This window comes from Acinonyx jubatus, chromosome B1, assembly GCF_027475565.1.
Source record: "Acinonyx jubatus isolate Ajub_Pintada_27869175 chromosome B1, VMU_Ajub_asm_v1.0, whole genome shotgun sequence".
NCBI classification, from domain to species: domain Eukaryota; kingdom Metazoa; phylum Chordata; class Mammalia; order Carnivora; family Felidae; genus Acinonyx; species Acinonyx jubatus.
The window spans coordinates 33,977,675-33,997,465 of NC_069382.1; the positions used below are offsets into that span (position 1 = coordinate 33,977,675).

Sequence of the window (19,791 nt, forward strand, 5' to 3'; positions counted from 1 at the left end):
TCTTGGCTTTGCTCACAGTTACAGAATTCTGCAAGAAGCCCCTCTGTAACCCACGCCGGCAGGTTAACACGAGGACAAGTTCACAGCGTTGGTGCCCTCAGCACTGCCATCAGCCCACTGCTGCCCTGCAGCCCACGGCAGGTTAGGATGCCTGACTTGTTAGGAGACTGGGCAGGTGTCACACAACAGGTGCAACCTCCTCCCCCCATGAACTGGGCAGGTGCTGGGCCAAATGCCTGAGGCCCAGCTGGGATCCTCCAGGCCAATCTGGGGGCCCCTTTTGTTCGGCAGCCCCAGTCTAAACTAGGAGACAGACAGCACCCCCTGGTGTTGCCTCGCAGACCATCGCGTTTGGAAACAACTGTCAGGTTTTTATTTTTTCTCAACTTCTGGAACTAGACCAAACTAAAGCCCACCACACCCAACAAGGACACCCTGACAAATAGTGCAGGGCTGTTCCGGTGTCTATAAAGGCTTGTGGTGTTGGCGCACCAGCTTCGTCCTGGGGCCACCGATCCAGGCTTGCTGGGCCTCTCAGGGCCTCAGGGAGGTAGAAGACTCGACCGCAGGCCGCTCTTTCTTCTTGTGTTGGAGCCCCAGGGCCCGGGCCACCAGCCTCCTGGCCACCGCTGTATTTGTCTGTGGTCTCGCCTTCGCCAGACGCAGGAGCTCTAAAAGGAAAGCCCCATGGGACGGGGACTTGAATTCAAGGCTGTGGCCACCACTCCTCCCAATGACAGCAGACTAGAGGCCATCTGAGCCAACCTCTAAGGCCCAGCTGTGCCCACAGCATGATGCCCATGGGGTCCTCACCTAATCCTGCTGCTTCTGCACCTTCCCTGTCTCTCCATCTGGGGGAAGTGAGGGGAAGGAGGGTGGGCTAATCTTATATACCTCTCTGAACTGCAGAGCCAACTGAGAGGGAAGTCAAGTCAGGTGGGACACCTGGAGCTCTGGGACTGACAGAATATTTACTGTCCCCAAGTCTGGGGCAAAGGCTACAGAGGCCACAAGAGCACTGGATAGCCTCGGCCGGCCTCTTCTGGGCCACTTTTGCCAGTCACTGCTTTGCAGCCACAGAAAACTGGCCTCTAAAATCCCCCATCGTGCTTTCTGGAAGGAGAAGAGGAAAAAAGAGGAGGTATCATTTCCTTGGCATCTTCTCTGTGCCCCCCACTGCTCTAGACAGGTCTGCCAGGCTCTTTTGCTCACTCCTCCAATACACCCAGAACAATCTGCTTATTTTACAGAGACAGGGACCATCTCACAGACATTAGGTGGCTTGCTCAAGGTCAACTTAAATAGGTGACAGAAGCGGGATCATACCCAGGGCTGACCCCAGAATCTAAGCTCTTTCAACCCCACTGTAAAATATGGCTCCCATGACCCTACAGGAAAAACCAAGCTTTTCCCTGAACAGCACCCAGAAGAGGTACGCATAGGAGGGCAAGCCCAGCACAGAGAAGCTGGCAAACAGCTCTCCCTCCTGGGGCCCTTCTTCCCTAGGCACTCCAGCCCCCAGGGTGGGGAAGGAGCACCCCTTTGGCCACTGTAGCCCAGGGGTCCTAGGGCAGACAGCTGAAGACCAAGGAATGAATCTGGAGGGAAGGCCCCACCCTGCCCAACCAAACACTCATACAGCCTTTCGATCGGGACACAACTGGCTTCCTTACTTGGCCTCTGCAAAGCTTTCAGCTTTGACTGCTTGGTTCCCTGCGTAAGGGGCCGGATCTTGAGCACAGAGAAATCCTTGGTCAGGGCTTCAGCGGCTATGAAAAGAAAACAGATCTGAAGCCACTGCTCTTCTTCCTGGTGAGGCCCCCTCAGGGACAAGGGATGCATGTATCACCCCAAACTGATGGAGCAGCTTTGTGCGCCCATTTAAGGCTCGGGGATAGGGCTGCCCTGACACCACTCTGACTGGGCAAGAGACGACCACCATCTGTTCACCTCACGCCCAGCGCCCCGCAGGCCTACACAGGGCACCCGTGCACGGCCAGCTTCCACACGCTACCGTGGGGTGGTCAGGAGCCACACCAACCAGCAAGGCTGCAATTGTGACATCAGGGAAGGCAGGCTCCCACCTTCTAAAGCCCAGGAGCCTCAAATAAACTCTACCCTTTCCCCCACTCACGACTCTCCCGGGCGCATGCCCTCACTACCCCGAGTTCTGCGGGGTCATGGAGTATTTGAGCATGTCAGACTCAGCATGTCAGAGCTTGCAGGGGCTTCGGGTCCAAGCCACCCTTTTATGCATGAGGAAACTGAGGCCAGGACGTGACGTACTCATCGCACACAGCTTGGCAGAGCCCAGAAGGCAGCCGTGGCTGAGCCTCACCCAGCACCCATTCTTTGCACCACACCCTGTGGCCATCCTCCCTGCCTCCCCTTCAGTCAGGTCCTTCTGTGGGGCTGCCCCAGTCCTTCTGCTCTCTAAACACCTCAGGCTCTCCTGAGAACTGGGCCCACACCAACTATGGCCTCTCCCAGCTCTGGTATTCAGAAGCTCGTGGTTATGAAAAGCCCAGCCAAGGAGGTCAAGGGTCTTGATAAATACACCCATAGTGAGCAGTGGTGTGGCAGCGGCACCTTCGGAAAGTGGCCGAGAGGGAGCAGGAGCCCAGAGTTACAGCCAGGAGGTTGGCTGACACCCCCAGATTTGACATCCCAGACCACTGGCATTCTGGGCACCTCAGTCTCCCCATCTGTAAAATAGAAGTAATCTGACCTACATCTTGAGGCTGCAATGAAAACCAAGTAAAAATGCATCTGTCTGAACCAGACGAAATTATCAGTATTTAAATGCTTTTTACCTATGAAAAGAGCACTTTCTTATGATTTAATATGTGGAAGCCCCATGAGCTTGGCCTGAGACATGTACTCAGTAAATGTCACCAGAATCTGAAACAGGCACCACCGTGAACAGGGGAGGGTGTGAGCAGCCTGGCCCGGAGCCCACTCTGCTGCCTCTGAACTTCTGGATGAGGCAGGCTGGGAGTAGGCCCTGGCAGTCCACTCACTCAGGTTAGCCTGCACCCTGGACCCTTGTCAATGGCAGTCAGAGAAGAGCCAAGCCCACTGTGAAGCCACATTACCTGAGGCCAGGCAGGGAAAGACACCGAGCGCGTGCGTGTCATCTACCCACTGAATCTTGAGCCCCTTCTCTCTGTGCCAGGGAAGAGGAGACAGAGTGAGTACAAAAGCAAGGGGCAAAACCCTTTCTGAGAAAGGAGTCCCCTCCCGCCTCCAATCCTCCAACACTATGAGCTCAACACAAGTTCCGATCTCCCCTGGGAAGGAGACCACCCTTTGCAGCAAACTTTCTCTGAAGACCATATGGTTGGCTTGAGAAAGGTATCACCCGTGTTGATCAGATACGTCCCAGATTCCTAGACTGCAGAAAGCCAGGATTCAAAGAGCCTAGCGCCAACGGTAAAGATGACTCCACACAGGCACCATCACAGCAAGGCCAAGGGCATAGGGTCCAAGACTGGAGACAAAAGGGTTTATGTCCTAGGAACACAGGACAGGACCTAAAATAAGCAGTCAGTGTTACTGCCCCTAATCAACTTTCTTCCTACTGCCCAAGAAAGCCACAGACTATGGGGCTGATGAGAGGCCAAAAGCAGTTCAGGCCCCCAGTTTCTCTGTGGGCACTGCCCACGTGGGCTGAGGAAGTCACAGGTGGCCCCGGTTTGGCCACGCTTTTAGGGAACAAGAGCAGATGTGCCCCTTTGCCCCACGAAGCTGCCCCCTCAGCCTTCCTCAGGCTCAGGGAGGCAAGGGAGGGCAGTTTCGGAAGCAGTCAGAAAAGGGGGCCATGAAGAAAGGGATTTTTAAAAGACTAAGCAGGAAGGCACCTGACCAGCTCAGTCAGTGGAGATGCAACTCGGTATCGGGGTTGTGAGTTCGAACCCTGTGTTGGGTGTAGAGATTACTGAAAAATAAACTCTTTTACAAAAATTTTAAAAAAAGGACTAAGCAGGAAAAGAGAAGGGAGACTGGAGGAAAGAGAGATAGAGAAAAAGCAAAAAGACTGGAGTTGGATCCAAGAAATTTGGGAAAACAGAAGTCTTTCCTTGCAACATAACCTCTTGGTGCCCGTCTCCACCCTGACTCTGCCCGAGCACATTCAACCCCAGCTCACCCCACAAACAGTTCTTACACAGAAATGGCCCTCGGCCCACTGACTGAGTGGGTGGCTGGGACGTGGAGCAGAGGAGGCAGTGGGCTGCCTGTGTCATGCCTGTGTCATGCATCCTGATGAGGGGCTGGCTCCTGGCAGACGTGTGGGGGTGCAGGGGGTGCAGGGGGGCAGGATGGAGGTCTGCTGCCGCGGACCAGCAGGACCAGATCTAGGGCCACTGAATGTGTCCCTCACCAGAAAATCAGCTCTCCTCTTCTGTACAGTCATAGGCCAGAAGGAATATGAAGCCTAGGGCAACCACACCCACTTTCTGCCTTTCTTTCCAGATAGCTAGACACTGGGGAAGGGCAGGCAAGTGTCCCCAACAACAAAGCGATGGTCTAGCTCCTCTCCAGAGGCCAGCACCCACCTCCCCTGCCTCCCTGAAGCTTCGGGAGCACTCACTGGAACTCGGAAAATGCTGCCAGCAGGTCCTCAGTCTTGAGTGTCGGCTCAAAGTCGTAGATCTCCACCACGTGGGCAAAATCCTTTTCTCCAGGCAGCTCCTCCATGAAGGAGGACGTGTCCACATGGATCTTCTCTACCTGAATCTCCTTCTCAGTCAGGTTGTCTGTTATCTGGGAGATCGCACCCTTTAGCAAGGGGAGCTCTGACACACAGGGCTCCAAACACCTGCTTTCAAAACCACACACAGTCCTGCAGGCTCCTGGGCTGGCAGGGAGGTGAGCACCAAAAGTGGCCTCCCACAGAAGCAATACCCAGCAAGTCTGGGAAAGGCAGCATGATGGCAGAATGGGCTAGAAGGTGGAGAGGTGGGAGTTTTAGGGAAGGTAACTTTTATGGAGTCTCCATTGGGTAACTGGCATTTACACACAATATGTTTCATAGAACCCTGAAAACTGTATCCTATATATACCCTCTTTATAGATGGAAATGCTATAAATCAAAGGGTTAAGCAATTCTGCCCAAAGATATACAGTCAGGAAGAGACAGAACTGGGCAAGTTCAGGATCTTTCTTCCCCTTAACAATGTGATATTAAGCAAGTCTTTCTGGTCTCTACCCTTCATCTATAATATAGTAATAAAAGATGGCTACCCTCCCAACTGAACACGACAGCCAGTCTCAGGGGCAGACACACAGTTCCAAGGAAATGAAATTTGTAAAACAAAGCTTCAGGCGAAAGATCATTCTTATGACCAAGGTCTGTAGTCCTTTAGGAAGCAATTCCACACATATCCTATCTGCTACCTTGTGAAGCATGTATCATTACTCGTTTCTCAGATGAGGGCACTGAGATTTAGAAAAACAAAATGACTTGCTGGTAGAAGAGCTTGTCAGACAGCTCCTACATGGTTACGTACCCGACCCCATATCCTGAGCCTCGATCCTCCCACCGTGTCAGTCCCGACTCCTTCGTGCAAGGCCCAGTGCTCCCCACTACGTCTCCTAAAGGACACCTAAAACCCAGCACCCAGCCCTGCTCAGGCAGCACAAACCCCACCCTCTCCTCACCAGGACCCTTGGTGCCCATCCACCCTCGACCACACCCACCTCACTTCCGCCCTCCCTTTTCTGGGTTTAAGAGCCTCATCACCTCCTGTAGCAGCTCACTGTAATCATCCTCGGAGCAGCTGCCAAGCCCCAACTCTTCCAACTCTGCTTCTTCCTCCTCTGCCAGGCTCTTCTCCACCTCACTCCCATTCGCCTCTTCTGAGTCCAGCCTCAGACTGGACCCAAGTTGTGTGGCCATCTCCAACCCATGTCCTGTCCCTGAGTGGCTCTCGGGCTGTGGGGACTCAATGCCAACTAGGTCCAGTAGCTGTTCATTGTCACAGCGTTGGTCTGGGCCCTCTAGGTCCTCAGGTGCCTGAGTTGTCAACACAGGGAGGTCCTGATCAGAGTTGAGATCCTCAGCACCAACATTTCCAGGCTCTTCCAGGAGCCCACCAGCTGGAGCATCTCCCTTGAGCCCTTGGGTAGAGGGTGGTACCCATTCTTCTTGCCTGCGCAGTACTCGGGGCACATACAAAGCCTGGTCTGGTTTGCGTCCACGATGCCACCGGCCAGCCCGCGCCCCCCGAGGACCAGCAGGTGCTCCTTGGTTTGAGGTGGGCCGAGGTCCTCGGTGCTTGCTAGGCTGGGAGGCAGGAGGGTGGCAGGGGCCAGAGAGTCCATCTGAACTGGGTAACCTGGAGCAGGAGCAGGAGGGGATCAGAGCTGTGGTTAGGCCCCAAGGAAAATGGTTTACTGCAGCTACCTACCATTCAGGCATGAGGCTCTCAGGTCAGCATTAGGCCAAAACCCAAGCCAAAATGACCCCTGAAAATGCCATAGGAAGGCAATGTAGTGGAGGTTGAATGCCAACTTTGAAGAAGCCCAAAGCAACCAGCTCTCCCTCTAGTATTATAAACTATTAGAGACAGCTGAATCTTCGGTTATACACTAGATGAAATAAGTACTTGCATTTAGGAACTTTGTCACTAGAAAAATATGTAACTTTAAACACCAGGATCACAGTCACTGTGATAAGACCCTGAGAGATGCACATGGTAACAGAGACGTGTGAGGCTTGAATGCGCTTCCCTTGTGCCACGGCATCTCGAGGCAAACACTCTCACCGCTTAAACTGCTCTATTTTTCTCTCTTTCGGCCCAAGTGGATAGCTGATTTTGCCAAATGAATTCCACAAACAATGCACACTTAGTGCACTGCTGAGGCAAAAGGCAGCACTGTCTTTAAGCAGCTGAGGTGGGGCCAGAGGCAGCAGCCTGGGGGCCTGCTGGCTCTGGCTCCTGTCCACCTCACCCACCCACCCACAAGGAACTCTGAGGGCCCTCCACAGCGCTATGATACACACCTGATATCCAAGTGACAGATGACTGTCCTTCTCCTCCAGCCCTCCCCAACAGAGAAGCTGCTCAGAAGATCAAAATTCTCTGCTGTCCTGTGGATCAAGTACCGGAGGCGACTGGAGAGTGGGGGGAAAAGAAGTACCCTGGGAAGGGAAGGGAATGAGTGCTGAGCAGGGGCTCTGGGTGCTGGCATCCCCCTAAGGCCTGACTCCCACTCCCCAGCCCAGGTCCATGCCCAGTTTACAGTAGGCTAGACCCTCGGCTCCCTCTGCCCCCTTGCGTCCCTGGCCGCCTGCAAAGGACATGGGCATAGAGGTTATCACGGGAACTTAGTGGTCCTATTCCATTCCTGTGCTGGAGCCCTTCAAATCTCTGGGTGATGCTCAGAATTACACAGGAAAAATGTGGCTGGGAGAAGCTAGCGAGCAGGTTATTAAACCCAAAGGCGAAGATCAGAGACAGGTAGGAACCAACTACCTGGGAAGGGGGCCCAGGTGGCTCTGGACGAACCTGCCCTCCCTGCACTGGCAGCCCGCACCCCCCACCACCCACTCCGGCTTACTTTGACAGCTGCTTCTGCAGCAGAAAGCGGTCCAGCTCCTCCTGGATGCGGTGCACAAAGTCATTCTCGGCGGAGGAGAGGAAGACGCCGTCCAAGCAAAGAAGGGCCAGGGTGACAGGTGGGAGAGCCTGGGGAGGCAGACGGACGCGGCAGGATCAGATCACAGACCCCGGGCCCACCCACAACCCCGCAGCGTCGCTGCCGCGGAAAAGGTCGTAGAGGCCACCGCGGCCAAGGTCTCTCTTCCAAGTGAGGAGGAGCCAGGCTCCGAGGCGGGGAAGGACGTGCCCAGGGAGGAGTCTCCTGGCCCTGCGGGGACGCGCACCCCTGCACAAGGAGCCCCACGCCGCGCTCCCTCTCCCTGGGGCGGGCCCGCCGCTCTCACGCCCGGCTGACATGCGCGGCGCCGCTCGGGCCTGCTCGGCGGGCGCGGCCGGCCCTCCCCAGGCCACGAGCGAGAGGCCCTAAAGGCGCGGTGCCAGCCCGGGGTGACTGCCCGCCCCCAAGCCCGCAAGCCGCACTCACCGCCCCGCGGGTCGCCGCCGCTCTGAGGGCCCCCGGAAGCCCGAGCCCCCGGAGCGCCCAAGCACCACCGGGCCTCCGAGGAGTCACAGCGCCACCGCGCGGCCCGGGGGAGGCATCGCAGAAATGGCAGAGGGGCGTGTCGTGGAGTTTTTTTTGCCCATGAGAGCACACTGTCTCCTAGGATTAATTAAGTTCAGCAAAGACTTTTGAGTGGTTCCTATGTGCCAGTTTCCTATGAGCTAGATTGTCCGGCTCCTTGCTCCCCTCCCTAGGGACCTAACAAGGAATAACTCCAATTAGTAACCTTAATTGGGGCTTGAAATTCTTGCCATCAGACTGCTCCTGGGTCTATAATCTACGAGAACAGAATCAAAATCCTCCTGTTTCCTGAAAGTGCTGAAATGGAAGCCCCTGATCATCCTGAATCCAGAAGCTCAGAGCAAAGCAGAGCCCTGAGCTAACAACACGTAAGACCCAGTTTTTAATACAGAGAAGGGACAGTCTGAATGTACCCTGCGGTAGGATACGGGCAAGGTCATGGGGACAGTATACCTCAAAAGGTGGGCTGGTTGTTTAAAAAAAAATTTTTTTTTAAATAAGATGGGCTTGGAGAAGGGGCCTGGGAACTGAAAAATGGGGGAAATTAAGATGCATTTTGCTTTCTCACTTTTCTCAGAGTATTGCTTTAAAAGATGGTGCTATTATATCACATTTACAAAAACTATCTTTCTAAATAGTTTGAAGAATAAAAAGGACCTAGGAGAAAGACAAAACCCAGTACAGGGAGAACTCAAGGGAGCCAAGTCTTGAGTCCCCTTTCTGGGCATGGTAGCGAGGAGCCTCTGAAGGCCAGGCACGTCGCCTACCTCCAGCCTGAAGGGACGTCCAGCCTCTGAGGGAGCAGAGGATAGGAGAGTGGCAGGAAGAACAAGAGACATCCATTTGGTTTCTGACCCTACAGGCCCCACCCACACCCCACACAGGCTTAAATGAAGTGGGAGCAGGCCTGCAGAGAATGCTGAGTGGCCACAAGATGGCACTGTTTCTCCGACCAGGCTTCTTTGGCCCTTGGAAGGCTGGAAGGCAAGCCCACTCAGCCACAGCCGCAGACCAGACCTGACCTGGGAGAAATATTCCTGGGGACTCAGGAAACAAAGACCCAACTTTCTCAACAAAGTGGCTGTCTCTCCCCCCAAATAGAGGGACAAATCAAAACCCAGGAAACAAGCCATGCCTCCACCTCTTTAAAGGGTCCACAGTACAGATGTTCAACACATTCAGAGACCGTAAAAACAAAGCTTGTAGAAGAAGGACTGCCCCTGAACCCTTTCTACCATACCTTCTTCGGACAGCTCAGAGGGTGAACAGAAAAAAAGGTGTCAGCATGCGGGCCTCCACCATGGGTGGAGGTTTTGAAGGGATGCCCAGATAAATGTGGAAGAGAATCAAAATGCATCCACCGACGCTATTTTGGGACAATATCAGATAAGGATAAAATGGTCTCTATTACTCAGAAGGAAGTAAACAGAACAAAAAGCAGCACAAAAGATACACAGAATTTCTACAGGAAAAAAAAAAAAAAGAAAAGAACATAGTAGGAAAAAGAGCGTGGAGGGTAAGAGTACATTGGAAGATCATCTTGAGAAAAGAGAATAAAATTGCAGTTAATAACTGCTTCACATTCCCAAGGAATTCAAAGAAAGCCTGATTTCCCTGTCACAATGGATAAACCAACAGGCTGAGATGAAAGAGAACTGTCAGAGCCACGGAAAGATGTGAAAGAGGCAATCATGTTCATTACAGGAGCGGCAAAAACTAGAGCCAACTAAGCAGTGATGTTGAGTAAATGCTTGTGGAAAAGAAGATTACTATTTACTGTTTAACGAGTGCATAAAAACTGCGCTCGTTAAATCCTTACAGCAGCCCTTTCAGATGGAGATTGTTACCCTATTGTAGAAAAATAAGCCGAGGTTTAGCCAAGGACACCCAACTACTAAGTGCAGAGTTGGAACTCACTCAAACCTAGATCTAGCCTGACTGCCACACACATGCTCCTAAACACCACAGGATTAAGATTCTCCATCTCTAGAATGTCATTAAAATTGTCCCGATGGCCAGTGGCCAGATGCAAAAATCAGGAAGTAAATAAATTAGATGAATCTGATCAGCTGGAGAAACATGCTAATACGTGCTAGAGAATTTTACCCCAACAAGAGGTATGACTGACAGATTATGAAAGAATTGAATGCAGGGGGACACGGGGTTACAAACAGTCCCCTCTGAAAAGATGGACCTGGAGTCCCTTGCTGCCATAGTGTTCTCTTTGTGCTTAAGTTTAAATGTAAGAATATCAAGTTTATGGGGCACCTGGGCGGCTTAGTCGGTTAAGCATCGACTCTTGGTTTCGGCACAGGCCATGATCTCATGGTTTGTGGGTTCGAGCCCCACATCAGGCTCTTTGCTGGAAGAATGGAGCCTGCTTGAGATTCTCCCTCTCTCTCTGCCCCTCCCCTGCTTACTCTCTCTCTCTCTCTCAAAATAAATAAATAAACTTTAAAAAAGAATATCAAGTTTATTATTGTTATCAAAAGTCCTTGTAATGTTTGCATCGTTTGGCATATTAGAGAATCTAACACATTAGGTGGTGATTCCAATTTAAAAAGTGAAATGGATCTCAGACTTACAATTTTATTTTTTTAAATATAATTTATTGTCAAATTGGTTTCCATACAACACCAAGTGCTCATCCCAACAAGTGCCCTCCTCCCTGCGCATCACCTGCTTTCCCCTCTCCCCCACCCCCCACCCCCATCTATCCTTAGTTTGTTCTCAGTCCTTAAGAGTCTCATGGTTTACCTCCCTCCCTCTCTGAAAAATTTTTTCCCCTTCCCCTCCCCTATGGTCTTCTGTTAAGTTTCTCAAGATCCACATATGAGTGAAAACATATGGTGTCGGTCAGACTTACAATTTTAAATGGGTAGATGTAAAGATGAGGAGAACAAAGGCAAAAGAAATGTAGATAAAATTAAACTTCCCTAAAACATGCAGCCCATTGATAAATACTTGAGACTGGCAGAGAGGACTTCCTCAAAGAACTCACAACTGCCTTAATGTTAATGCTTTGCTAGACGCAAAAAGCAACTTTAGCTGGACAATAGCTGGGCCTCCAGGATCCTGTAAGCCTTCTTTGGCATGTGAAAATCCTTTTGGAAACTTCCTTTGTCTTTATCCCCACTACCATGAACTTAAAAATTTATAATCAATAGCTCCTTACAATCCCAGTACAGCTCTTCCTGCCCACAGGTCCTGATGCCATGCTTTAATAAAAACATCTTTTTACACTGAAAACGTCTCAAGAATTCTTTCTTGACAGTTCCCTCCTGGCCCACATCACATCAGTAAGAGTATTTGACTACGTTGGTAAACAGTATCATAATATTAAAGACAGCTGGATTTGCAATACTTTAAGATCAAGAGTTGTTTACAACACAGAGAAACATTTTGCTTTATACCCCACAAGGTCATTCATTTGATATGCTTAAAAAAAAGTTGGGACTTATGGAGGGGCATCTAGGTGACTCAGTTGGTTAAGCATCTGACTTTTGATTTTGGCTCAGATCATGATCTCATGGTTTATGAGTTAGAGCCCCTGTGGGGCTCTGTGCTGACAGCCTGGAGCCTGCTTAGGATTCTCTCTCTCCTTCTCTCTCTGTCCCTCCCCCACTTTCTCTCTCTCTCTCTCAAAACAAATATACTTTTTTTTTAAGTTAGGAATTATGGAATATAGAGTAAACATACTTTTCCCTATTCCTTCCACTAAATACAACTAAAAACCCTGAACACTGTATATAAAACAAGTATAAGGAGACTAAAAGGTAGAGAGAAGAAAGCAGACCAGCGAGGGACTTCAGGATTCAAGGAAAAACAAAGTGGTAAATTTCCTGGTTTTTGTTTTTGTTTTTGTTTTATTTTATGCCTCACATTCCCAGACCCGGAGCTTAAAGAAGCCAGCAACCCAGGAACATCAAAAGACACAAACAAAACAATACAAAACAAAAACCAGACAAAAGCCTTTTTTTCCTATCTACTTAAAGGGGCAAGCTAGCAAGAAAGAATACTTTGAGACAATAACTGTTCTACCCCAGCCAAACACTCTCCTCACTCAAACCAGCAAAAGCCAAATAGTAACTTAAATTGTCACTTTCACTGTCTTGTAATAAAGTGCCACAACCTTCCCACCAAGATAATGTCAGAGAAGGCTCAGTAGAGAATTGGGACTTTCGTGCCTTCCAGGTGGTGATGAGCCCTGACAGCTTCCTGCCGTATCAGTAGAGACCACTAGAGAGCCTAACTTCCACCCCTACCCAGCAGTAAAAAGTCACCTTCCTCCTCACCCTCCTCACTGGCGTGCTATCATAGGAGGCCTCACGGACAGTAGGACTTTCATCAGGATGCAGAAATCAAGAGGCCACTTCCCCCCCCCCCCCCCCCCCCGCCACTGTGTCAGTGGAAGCCATGTAGGGAGCAGCAAGGCACTTCTGATGAGGGAGCTTGAGGCAGACTGAGGGCAAAATACAAGCTAGCACAAACCCCCACAGGTTGGATTCGTGTGATATTCCTCAGGCACTCCTGGCTGCCCAAGGACAAAGGAAAAGTAAGAAAACAAATGGCCTACTGATAGAGATCACAGTCATATAGGACATGGGTCTCTATCAGTTTATAAATATCTTAGTAAATTACAAGAAAAAGGCAATCCTATCAATAGCCTAATCTCCAGAAACCTATAGACTTAGTTCCCTGGAGCCCCAGCATCACCCTTCCATAGTGATATGGGGAAAAAAGACAAGAAGGAAATGGCAGGTAAAAGTAAATCTCCTTATAACCTGCAGACCATTGACAGACACTTGAGGCAGACAGAGTGAAAAATTTCTCCAGGAACTCCCTACTATCTTAATGTTAATGCCTTATAGAGGGGGAAACAACCTTAGCTTGACAATAGCAAGGCCTCAGTTATCTTTGGAGTCTTTAGCATATCAAAGTCACTCTGGAGGCCTTTCTTTTGCCTTTACCTCCTCAACTTCATAGTATAGCTATAACCAGTCACTCTTCACAACCCCAGTGCAGCTCTTGCTACCCGAGGATCCTGTCCCCATGCTTTAATAAAATCACCTTTTTGCACCAAAGACGTCTTCAAGAATTTTCTTGGCCATTGGCTCTGGAACCTGTGAATACCCAATCACCTCAAAACTTCATCACTTCTACCTCTCCCAGACAGGAAAGTATCCCTGGAGGCTTCCTGGGAATCCAGAACTCCCACCCCCCACCCAGCAATAATGAGGGGCCCCCACCTCAGGTGTGAAGGAGGGTGAGTGGGGAACCTGGATTTTAACCCCCACCTGGCAGTAAGAGGCAGTTCCCCCCATCCCCCTGCTGGAGTGGTGTCAGGAAAAGACAGCTAAAACAGAGATATAGTTAAGACCCAGAATCTTACAACATAACACCCAAGATGTCCAGAATTCAATCAGAAATACTTATACCAAATACTAGGAAGATCTCATACTCAATGAGAAAAGGCAGTCAATTGATACAAACACTGAGATGCCAGAAATGTCACATTATCTGACAAAGATTTTAAAGTAGCCATGATAGAAATGCTTCAACAAGCAATTATGAACACACTTGAAATAAATGGGGAAAAAAAATAGTCTCAGCTAAGGCACAGAACATGTAAAGAAGAACCAAAAGGAAATTTTAGAATTGAAAAATGCAATAACCAAAATAAAATGCTCAGTAGCAGAATGGAATAAGAAAAGGAAAGAACCTATGAACTAGAAAATAAAACTAGAAACTACCCAATCTGAACAATAGAGAGTAAACAGACTGAAAACAAAAATGAATAGAGACAAAGTGATCTGTGAGACTTTAACAAAACAATTTTATATTCATTTTATTAGAGTCCTAGAAAGAGAAGAGAAATAAGGTGAGGTGGGAAAAGTGGTTAAAACAATGGCTGAAAACTTCTGAAACTTGGGAAGAAATCCACTGGGAAATGTGGAAAGGGTCAATTTACCAAGAAGATATAGCAAATTTGAAGAAGAAATCAAGACAATCTCAGATAAAGAGTAAGATAACTTGTTGCCAGGAGACCTAGCCTAAAAGAACAGCTTAAAAAAATTTCTCTAAATAAAAAGGAAACAATAAAAGAAAGAATCTTAGAACATTAGAAGGAAAAAAGAATAGAGTAAGCAAAAATAAAAGTAATACAACAGACTTGCCTTCTCTTCTTGAATCTTCTAAATTGTGCTTGACGGTTAAAACAAAAATTATAACCAACTAGTGGATCTAAATGTACATAGAGGAAATATTTAAAACAATTTATTATAAATGGAGGAGGTTAAAAGAAGAAAAATGGAGGTAAGGTGTCTATACTTTACTCAAATTGGTAAACTGAGAACACCAGAAGACTATAGTAAGTTATGTGATACCAAAGCAACCATTAAAAAAGCTATAGAGAGACATTTAAAAATACTATAGGTTAAAAACATACTATAGATAAATCAAAATGGAATTCTAAAATATGTTCAAGTAACCTACAGAAATACAGGAAAAAGAAAACAGAAGTATAAAACAAAGAAAACAAACAGAAAACAAACAATAAAATAGCAGACCTAGACCCTAAAATATCACTAATTATACTAAATGTAAATGTTCTAAATACACCGATTAAAAGACAGATTGTCAAAGTCAATTTAAAACCATGATTCAACTATATGCCGTCTGCAAGAAGCTTACTTCAAATATAAAAATATAGGCAGGTTGAAAGTAAAAGGATGGAAAAAGATCTATAATGCAAACATTAATCAAAGAAAAGCAGCTGTGGCTATATTAATTTCAGATAAGATAGAGTTCAGGGCAAAGAAAATTACTTGAGACAGAGAGGGACATTATATAATGATAAAAGGGTCAATTTACCAAGAAGACATAGCAATCTTGTATGTGTAAGTTCAAAACAAAAAATCTGCAAAATATGTAAAGCCAAAACTCATAGTACTGAAAGGAGAAATGACAAAGCCCACAATCAGAGATTTTGACATCTCTCTTTTAACAACTGATAGAATAAGTAGACAGAAAAACAGCAAAAATGTAGAATAACTCAACAATACCATTAATCAACATGATCTAATCAACATGTGGGGTGCCTGTCTGGCTCAGGTGGTAGATCATGTGACTCTTGATTCCAGGGTTGTGAGTTCAAACCCCATGTTAGGCACAGAGCCTACTTAAAAAAATAAATAAATGAAAGAGAAGAAAACAAATAAAACATGATCTAATCAACATGTGTAGAACACTCTACCCGACAACAGCAGAATACACCTCTGTTTTAAGTATCCATGGAAAATTGTCCAAAATAGACCATATCCTAGACCATAAAACAAACCTCAACAACAAACCTTAAATTATTTAAAATAATTTACATCATATGTTCTCTGACCACAATGAAATCAAAGTAGAAATAAATAACAAAAACATAGCAGGAAAATCTCAAACTATTTGGAAACTAAACAACATGCTTCTAAATAATCCAAGGATCAAAAAGGAAATCCTAGGGGAATTTAAAAATACACTGAATGGAATAAAAATGAAAAGAATATATCAAAATTTGTAGAACACAGGTAAGCAGTGCTATGAAGGAAATTGATAGTACTACATGCATACCTTAAGAAAAAAGGAACACTCTCGAGTTAAAAGATAAAGAAGAGCAAAATAAACCCAAAGAAAGTAGAAAAGGGGGGCACCTGGCTGGCTCAATTGGTAGAGCATGTTACTCTTGGTCTCAGGGTTGTAAATTCGAGCCCATGCTGGGTGTAGAGATTACTTAAAAAAAAAATCTTAGGGGCACCAGGGTGGCTCTGTCATTTGAGCATCCAACTTCGGCCCAGGTCATGATCTCACAGTTCGTGAGTTTGAGCCCCACATTGAGTTCACTCCTGCTTTGGATCCTCTGTCTCCCTCTCTCTCTGCTCCTCCCCACTGGCACTCTCTCTCTCTCTCAAAAATAAACAAACATGTAAAAAAAAAAAAAAAAGTAAAGTAGAAAATAAAAGAAGAAAATCTTAGAAAAAGTAGAAAGGAAGAAAATATAAAACAAGAGTAGAAATTAATGAAATTGAAAACAGGAAAACAATAGAGAAAATCAATAACCCAAAGAGCTGGTTCTTTGAAAAGGTCAATAAAATGACATGAAAAACAGAACACACAATTTACCAACATCAGGAATGAAACAGGAAATATCACTACAGACCCTATAGACATCAAAAGTATAAAGAAATATAACAAACAACTTTACACACATACATGTAACAATTTAGTGAAAAAACCCAATCCTAAAAAGTCATTCAGTGTATTCTATTTATATAACCATTTTGGAAAGACAAATTTTTTTAGATGGAGAATAGATTAGTGGTTGAAAGGGTTAGAAACAGGAGGTATGGTGGGGGGAGATTGATGGAGGAGAGAGGAAGTGGGTATAACCAAAAAAGCTACAGGAAGAATCTTTGTGTTCTGTGTCTTGACTGTGGTGGTGGATACAGGAACCTACACGTGTAATAAGGTTATGTAGAATGAAATAGACATGCATACAAATGCAAATGAGTATAAGCAGAACTGAGAAAATCTGAGTAAGATTGGAGGATTGTATGAATGTCTACTTCTGGTTTTGATATTGTGCTATAGCTTGCAAGATGTTACCACTGGGGGAAACTGGGTAAAGAGTACACGAGATTTCTTTTTATTATGTCTTACAAATGCATGAAACTCTACCACTTGCACAATAAAAATTTGCAATTAATAAAAAAGAAAAGCCATATATATCAAATTTAAATTTTTTTTTTCAACGTTTATTTATTTTTTTGGGACAGAGAGAGACAGAGCATGAACAGGAAAGGGGCAGAGAGAGAGGGAGACACAGAACCGGAAACAAGCTCCAGGCTCTGAGCCATCAGCCCAGAGCCTGACGCGGGGCTCGAACTCACGGACCGCGAGATCGTGACCTGGCTGAAGTCGGACGCTTAACCGACTGCGCCACCCAGGCGCCCCCATATATATCAAATTTATACATGCTGATTAAATATGATAACTTCATAAATATGAGTAAAACCAGGACCAAATGTTTAAGGGAAATTTGTCAGTCATTTCAACTTTACCAAAGTTGCTCTCATTTTCTGTAAAATATAGTACATACATAAATAAAATTATAATATTTATAAATTGAAATTTAAAACAATAAAAACTAGGTATTTACATGTGTTACTTTTATAAACTAATATAACTTAAAAGCTAAATAGCTATAATAAATATTTTGTGAATAAAAAGCCACTCTCAAGAAAAACTACATAAAACTACATGAAATTCAAAGCAAAAACAGAAAAGATTAAAGCAGTTAGGGAAAATATGAATACAGAGGCTTACATACATTGTATGTAGATCCAACATATAGATAATTAGGACACCTGAAGAAGAAAACAAAATTATTGGAACAAAAATTTAAATTGCAACAATATTTTGTTTAAACAAAGGAAAACATGAAACTGTAGATTAAAGTGACTTACTGTGTTCCAGAAATAAATAGGTGATAGATAGATAGATAGATAGATAGACAGATAGGAAGACAGACAAATGGCTAATACAGATCATGATAAAATCATTTTCTCTGGACATAAAAAAAAGACAAATATCATGATTTAGGTAGAACACAAAGGAAAAAAATCAGGTAGCTACAGATCTCCCTAGCAACTCATATGCTAGAAGAAAATGGAATAATATCTGTGAAAGTTTAAAGGACAAATGTTAAGACCAGAAAATTCTAAAAACCATGATGGCAACCTGAGATGTTTTCAAACTTGCAATGACTTTGTAGGTCTATCTCTCCCAGAAATTCTGCTGAGGGAAATGGAGTGGTCCTGGCCTGTCTAAGGTGGAGACATAGGCAGGCAGTGTTTATAGACAGTCTGTCATGTGTCCTGTGGAGATTAAGTCTCAAGACTTTTGGAAAATCCACAAATAACTAAAATTGTTTTCTCTGAAGACCTAGTCAATTTATTCCAGAATAGATTGCCCTACTGGTCTCTTGGATAGCTGCCAGCTAATCACCTTAATTAGAAAAACAAAATTCTTTCTAGACTAGCACCCTTTTTCCCCCTTCCCCTCTTCCCTTTTTCTTATATAAATCCTTTTTGTTGTTGTCTTTTCTTGCTTTCTTTTTCTTTTTTGTCTTTGTTCACTGATAAGAATCTCATTACTGTCCATGCTGTACTTGTGAGTTAGTTTTACAACTTACAACTTACTAGATGGTTCTAAGTTCTGCTTTTCCCCTTCCTGGGAAGTTACTAAAAGACGTAATCCAGACAACCAAGAGATGAACAAAAATAAGTGACTCACAAACTGCGATGTCATGAGAGAAAAGGCTTCATGATTGAACATTTAATTTGCTTACACACTCAATTGAATGAAATAATCACAGCAAGAAAATGGTATGCAAATATTATAATTCTTGAAAGGAGGGCTACAGAATGTAAAAAAAAAAAAAAAAAGCATTTTTAATCACCACAGATTAAGACAGGATTCCCAAAATGCATTTTAAAGTGTGGAGGAAGGAGGAAGGGTGTATAACTGACAAAGTCAATAAGTACAATTTTTTCCAACTGGCAGAGGCTGAGGACATTAGTTAATAAAGAAAACTCTGTATAGCAAAATATAATACAAGGGGGGGGGACTTTAAAAATAGAGAAATAAAGAGGTGATGGAAATAACATGAAACAAAGCTTTTGTAGCAAAACCACAAATGGGATAGATTCAATTATATTATAAACATTGAAACTGATTCAAAGAGCAAAATATCATTCTATACGCTTTACCAAACTCACACCAAGGACAACTCTATACAAATTCACTCAGGGACCTCAGTGAAATAGTCAAAATACCACATGGAACTTAATGGGGAAACACTAGAGATACCACATTCATTTCAGAGCATGCCAGTGATATTCACCAGTGTCTTTTTTTGACCATTTCTTCCAGAGGTACTAGCAAAAGCAATTCAAGGAAAGAAAGAAAAAAAAGTGGAAAGGCTGGAAATTTGGTGGGATCCAATTATCATTGTTCGCAGAATATGTATTTATTTACCGAAAAATCCAGGATCCATGAAGAAACTCTTAATAAGCGAGAACTGTCCCCAGAAATGAAACCTGTCTGGAGGAGAGGCAGTGGGAATTCTAGCAGAGGGGCAATGAAAGGTGGGGGGGAGGGGGGGAAGCTGGGGAAAAGAGGCCAGAGGAAGAAAGGAATGAGAAATCCACCCCCTAGTCCCTGTGCTACCTGATTGGCCTCCATGTGTGCCATCCCTGGTGTGGAGGGTCCCCACCCCAGCCCCAATCTCTCTGAAGTTATTTGTTGTCCCTCAGTTCCCAGGAGACCACCTCAGGCTTGCCAGAATTCCAGCTCCCTTCTTAAAGGGCCAGAGTAACAGGAACCCAGATGGGGAATGGGGGGTGGGAGGCAGGTCTCACTGGTGGGCTGTGGGGCTAAGGCCTGGCCTCATCTCAGCCTCTAGGCTCCTGCCAGGGACTCCTTACCAGGGTTTGACTGCATGTGTTTGCACACTCACCCAAACCCAAATCTGTTTTCCCTAGTTCAAGTGCCACCTCA

The 19,791-nt window shown here is 45.9% G+C and overlaps 1 protein-coding gene across 3 annotated transcripts; it reads right to left on the bottom strand.

Moving 5' to 3' along the window:
* Window positions 1–350: 350 nt before the first annotated feature.
* R3HCC1 (R3H domain and coiled-coil containing 1) lies at window positions 351–19,491 on the bottom strand. 3 transcript variants are annotated; one of them, XM_027077398.2, is made up of 8 exons: window positions 19,462–19,491; window positions 7,564–7,691; window positions 7,007–7,144; window positions 5,744–6,338; window positions 4,592–4,764; window positions 3,096–3,166; window positions 1,674–1,769; window positions 351–671 (listed from the first exon to the last, which is right to left on the bottom strand). In XM_027077398.2, exons 1-8 carry the CDS (start codon window positions 19,483–19,485, stop codon window positions 535–537), a joined length of 1,362 nt encoding a protein of 453 aa, XP_026933199.1. In that variant the 5' UTR covers window positions 19,486–19,491; the 3' UTR covers window positions 351–534. The 3 variants fall into 3 exon arrangements, with proteins under 3 accessions (XP_026933199.1, XP_053072395.1, XP_053072396.1); XM_053216420.1 differs by lacking the exon at window positions 19,462–19,491 and adding an exon at window positions 8,955–9,041; XM_053216421.1 differs by lacking the exons at window positions 1,674–1,769; window positions 19,462–19,491 and adding an exon at window positions 8,955–9,041.
* Between the last annotated feature and the right edge of the window lie 300 nt (window positions 19,492–19,791).

What these genes read in the sequence shown, in the direction of transcription:
- R3HCC1 (XM_053216420.1), bottom strand. Translation starts at nt 9,026, where the DNA reads ATGTCTCTTGTTCTTCCTGCCACTCTCCTATCCTCTGCTCCCTCAGAG. An exon ending in GCAGCATTTTCCGAGTTCCA is followed by an intron (nt 3,167 to 4,591) that starts GTGAGTGCTCCC and finishes TCCCTGGCACAG; the next exon opens with AGAGAAGGGGCTCAAGATTC. An exon ending in CTTTCCCTGCCTGGCCTCAG is followed by an intron (nt 1,770 to 3,095) that starts GTAATGTGGCTT and finishes TTCTTTTCATAG; the next exon opens with CCGCTGAAGCCCTGACCAAG.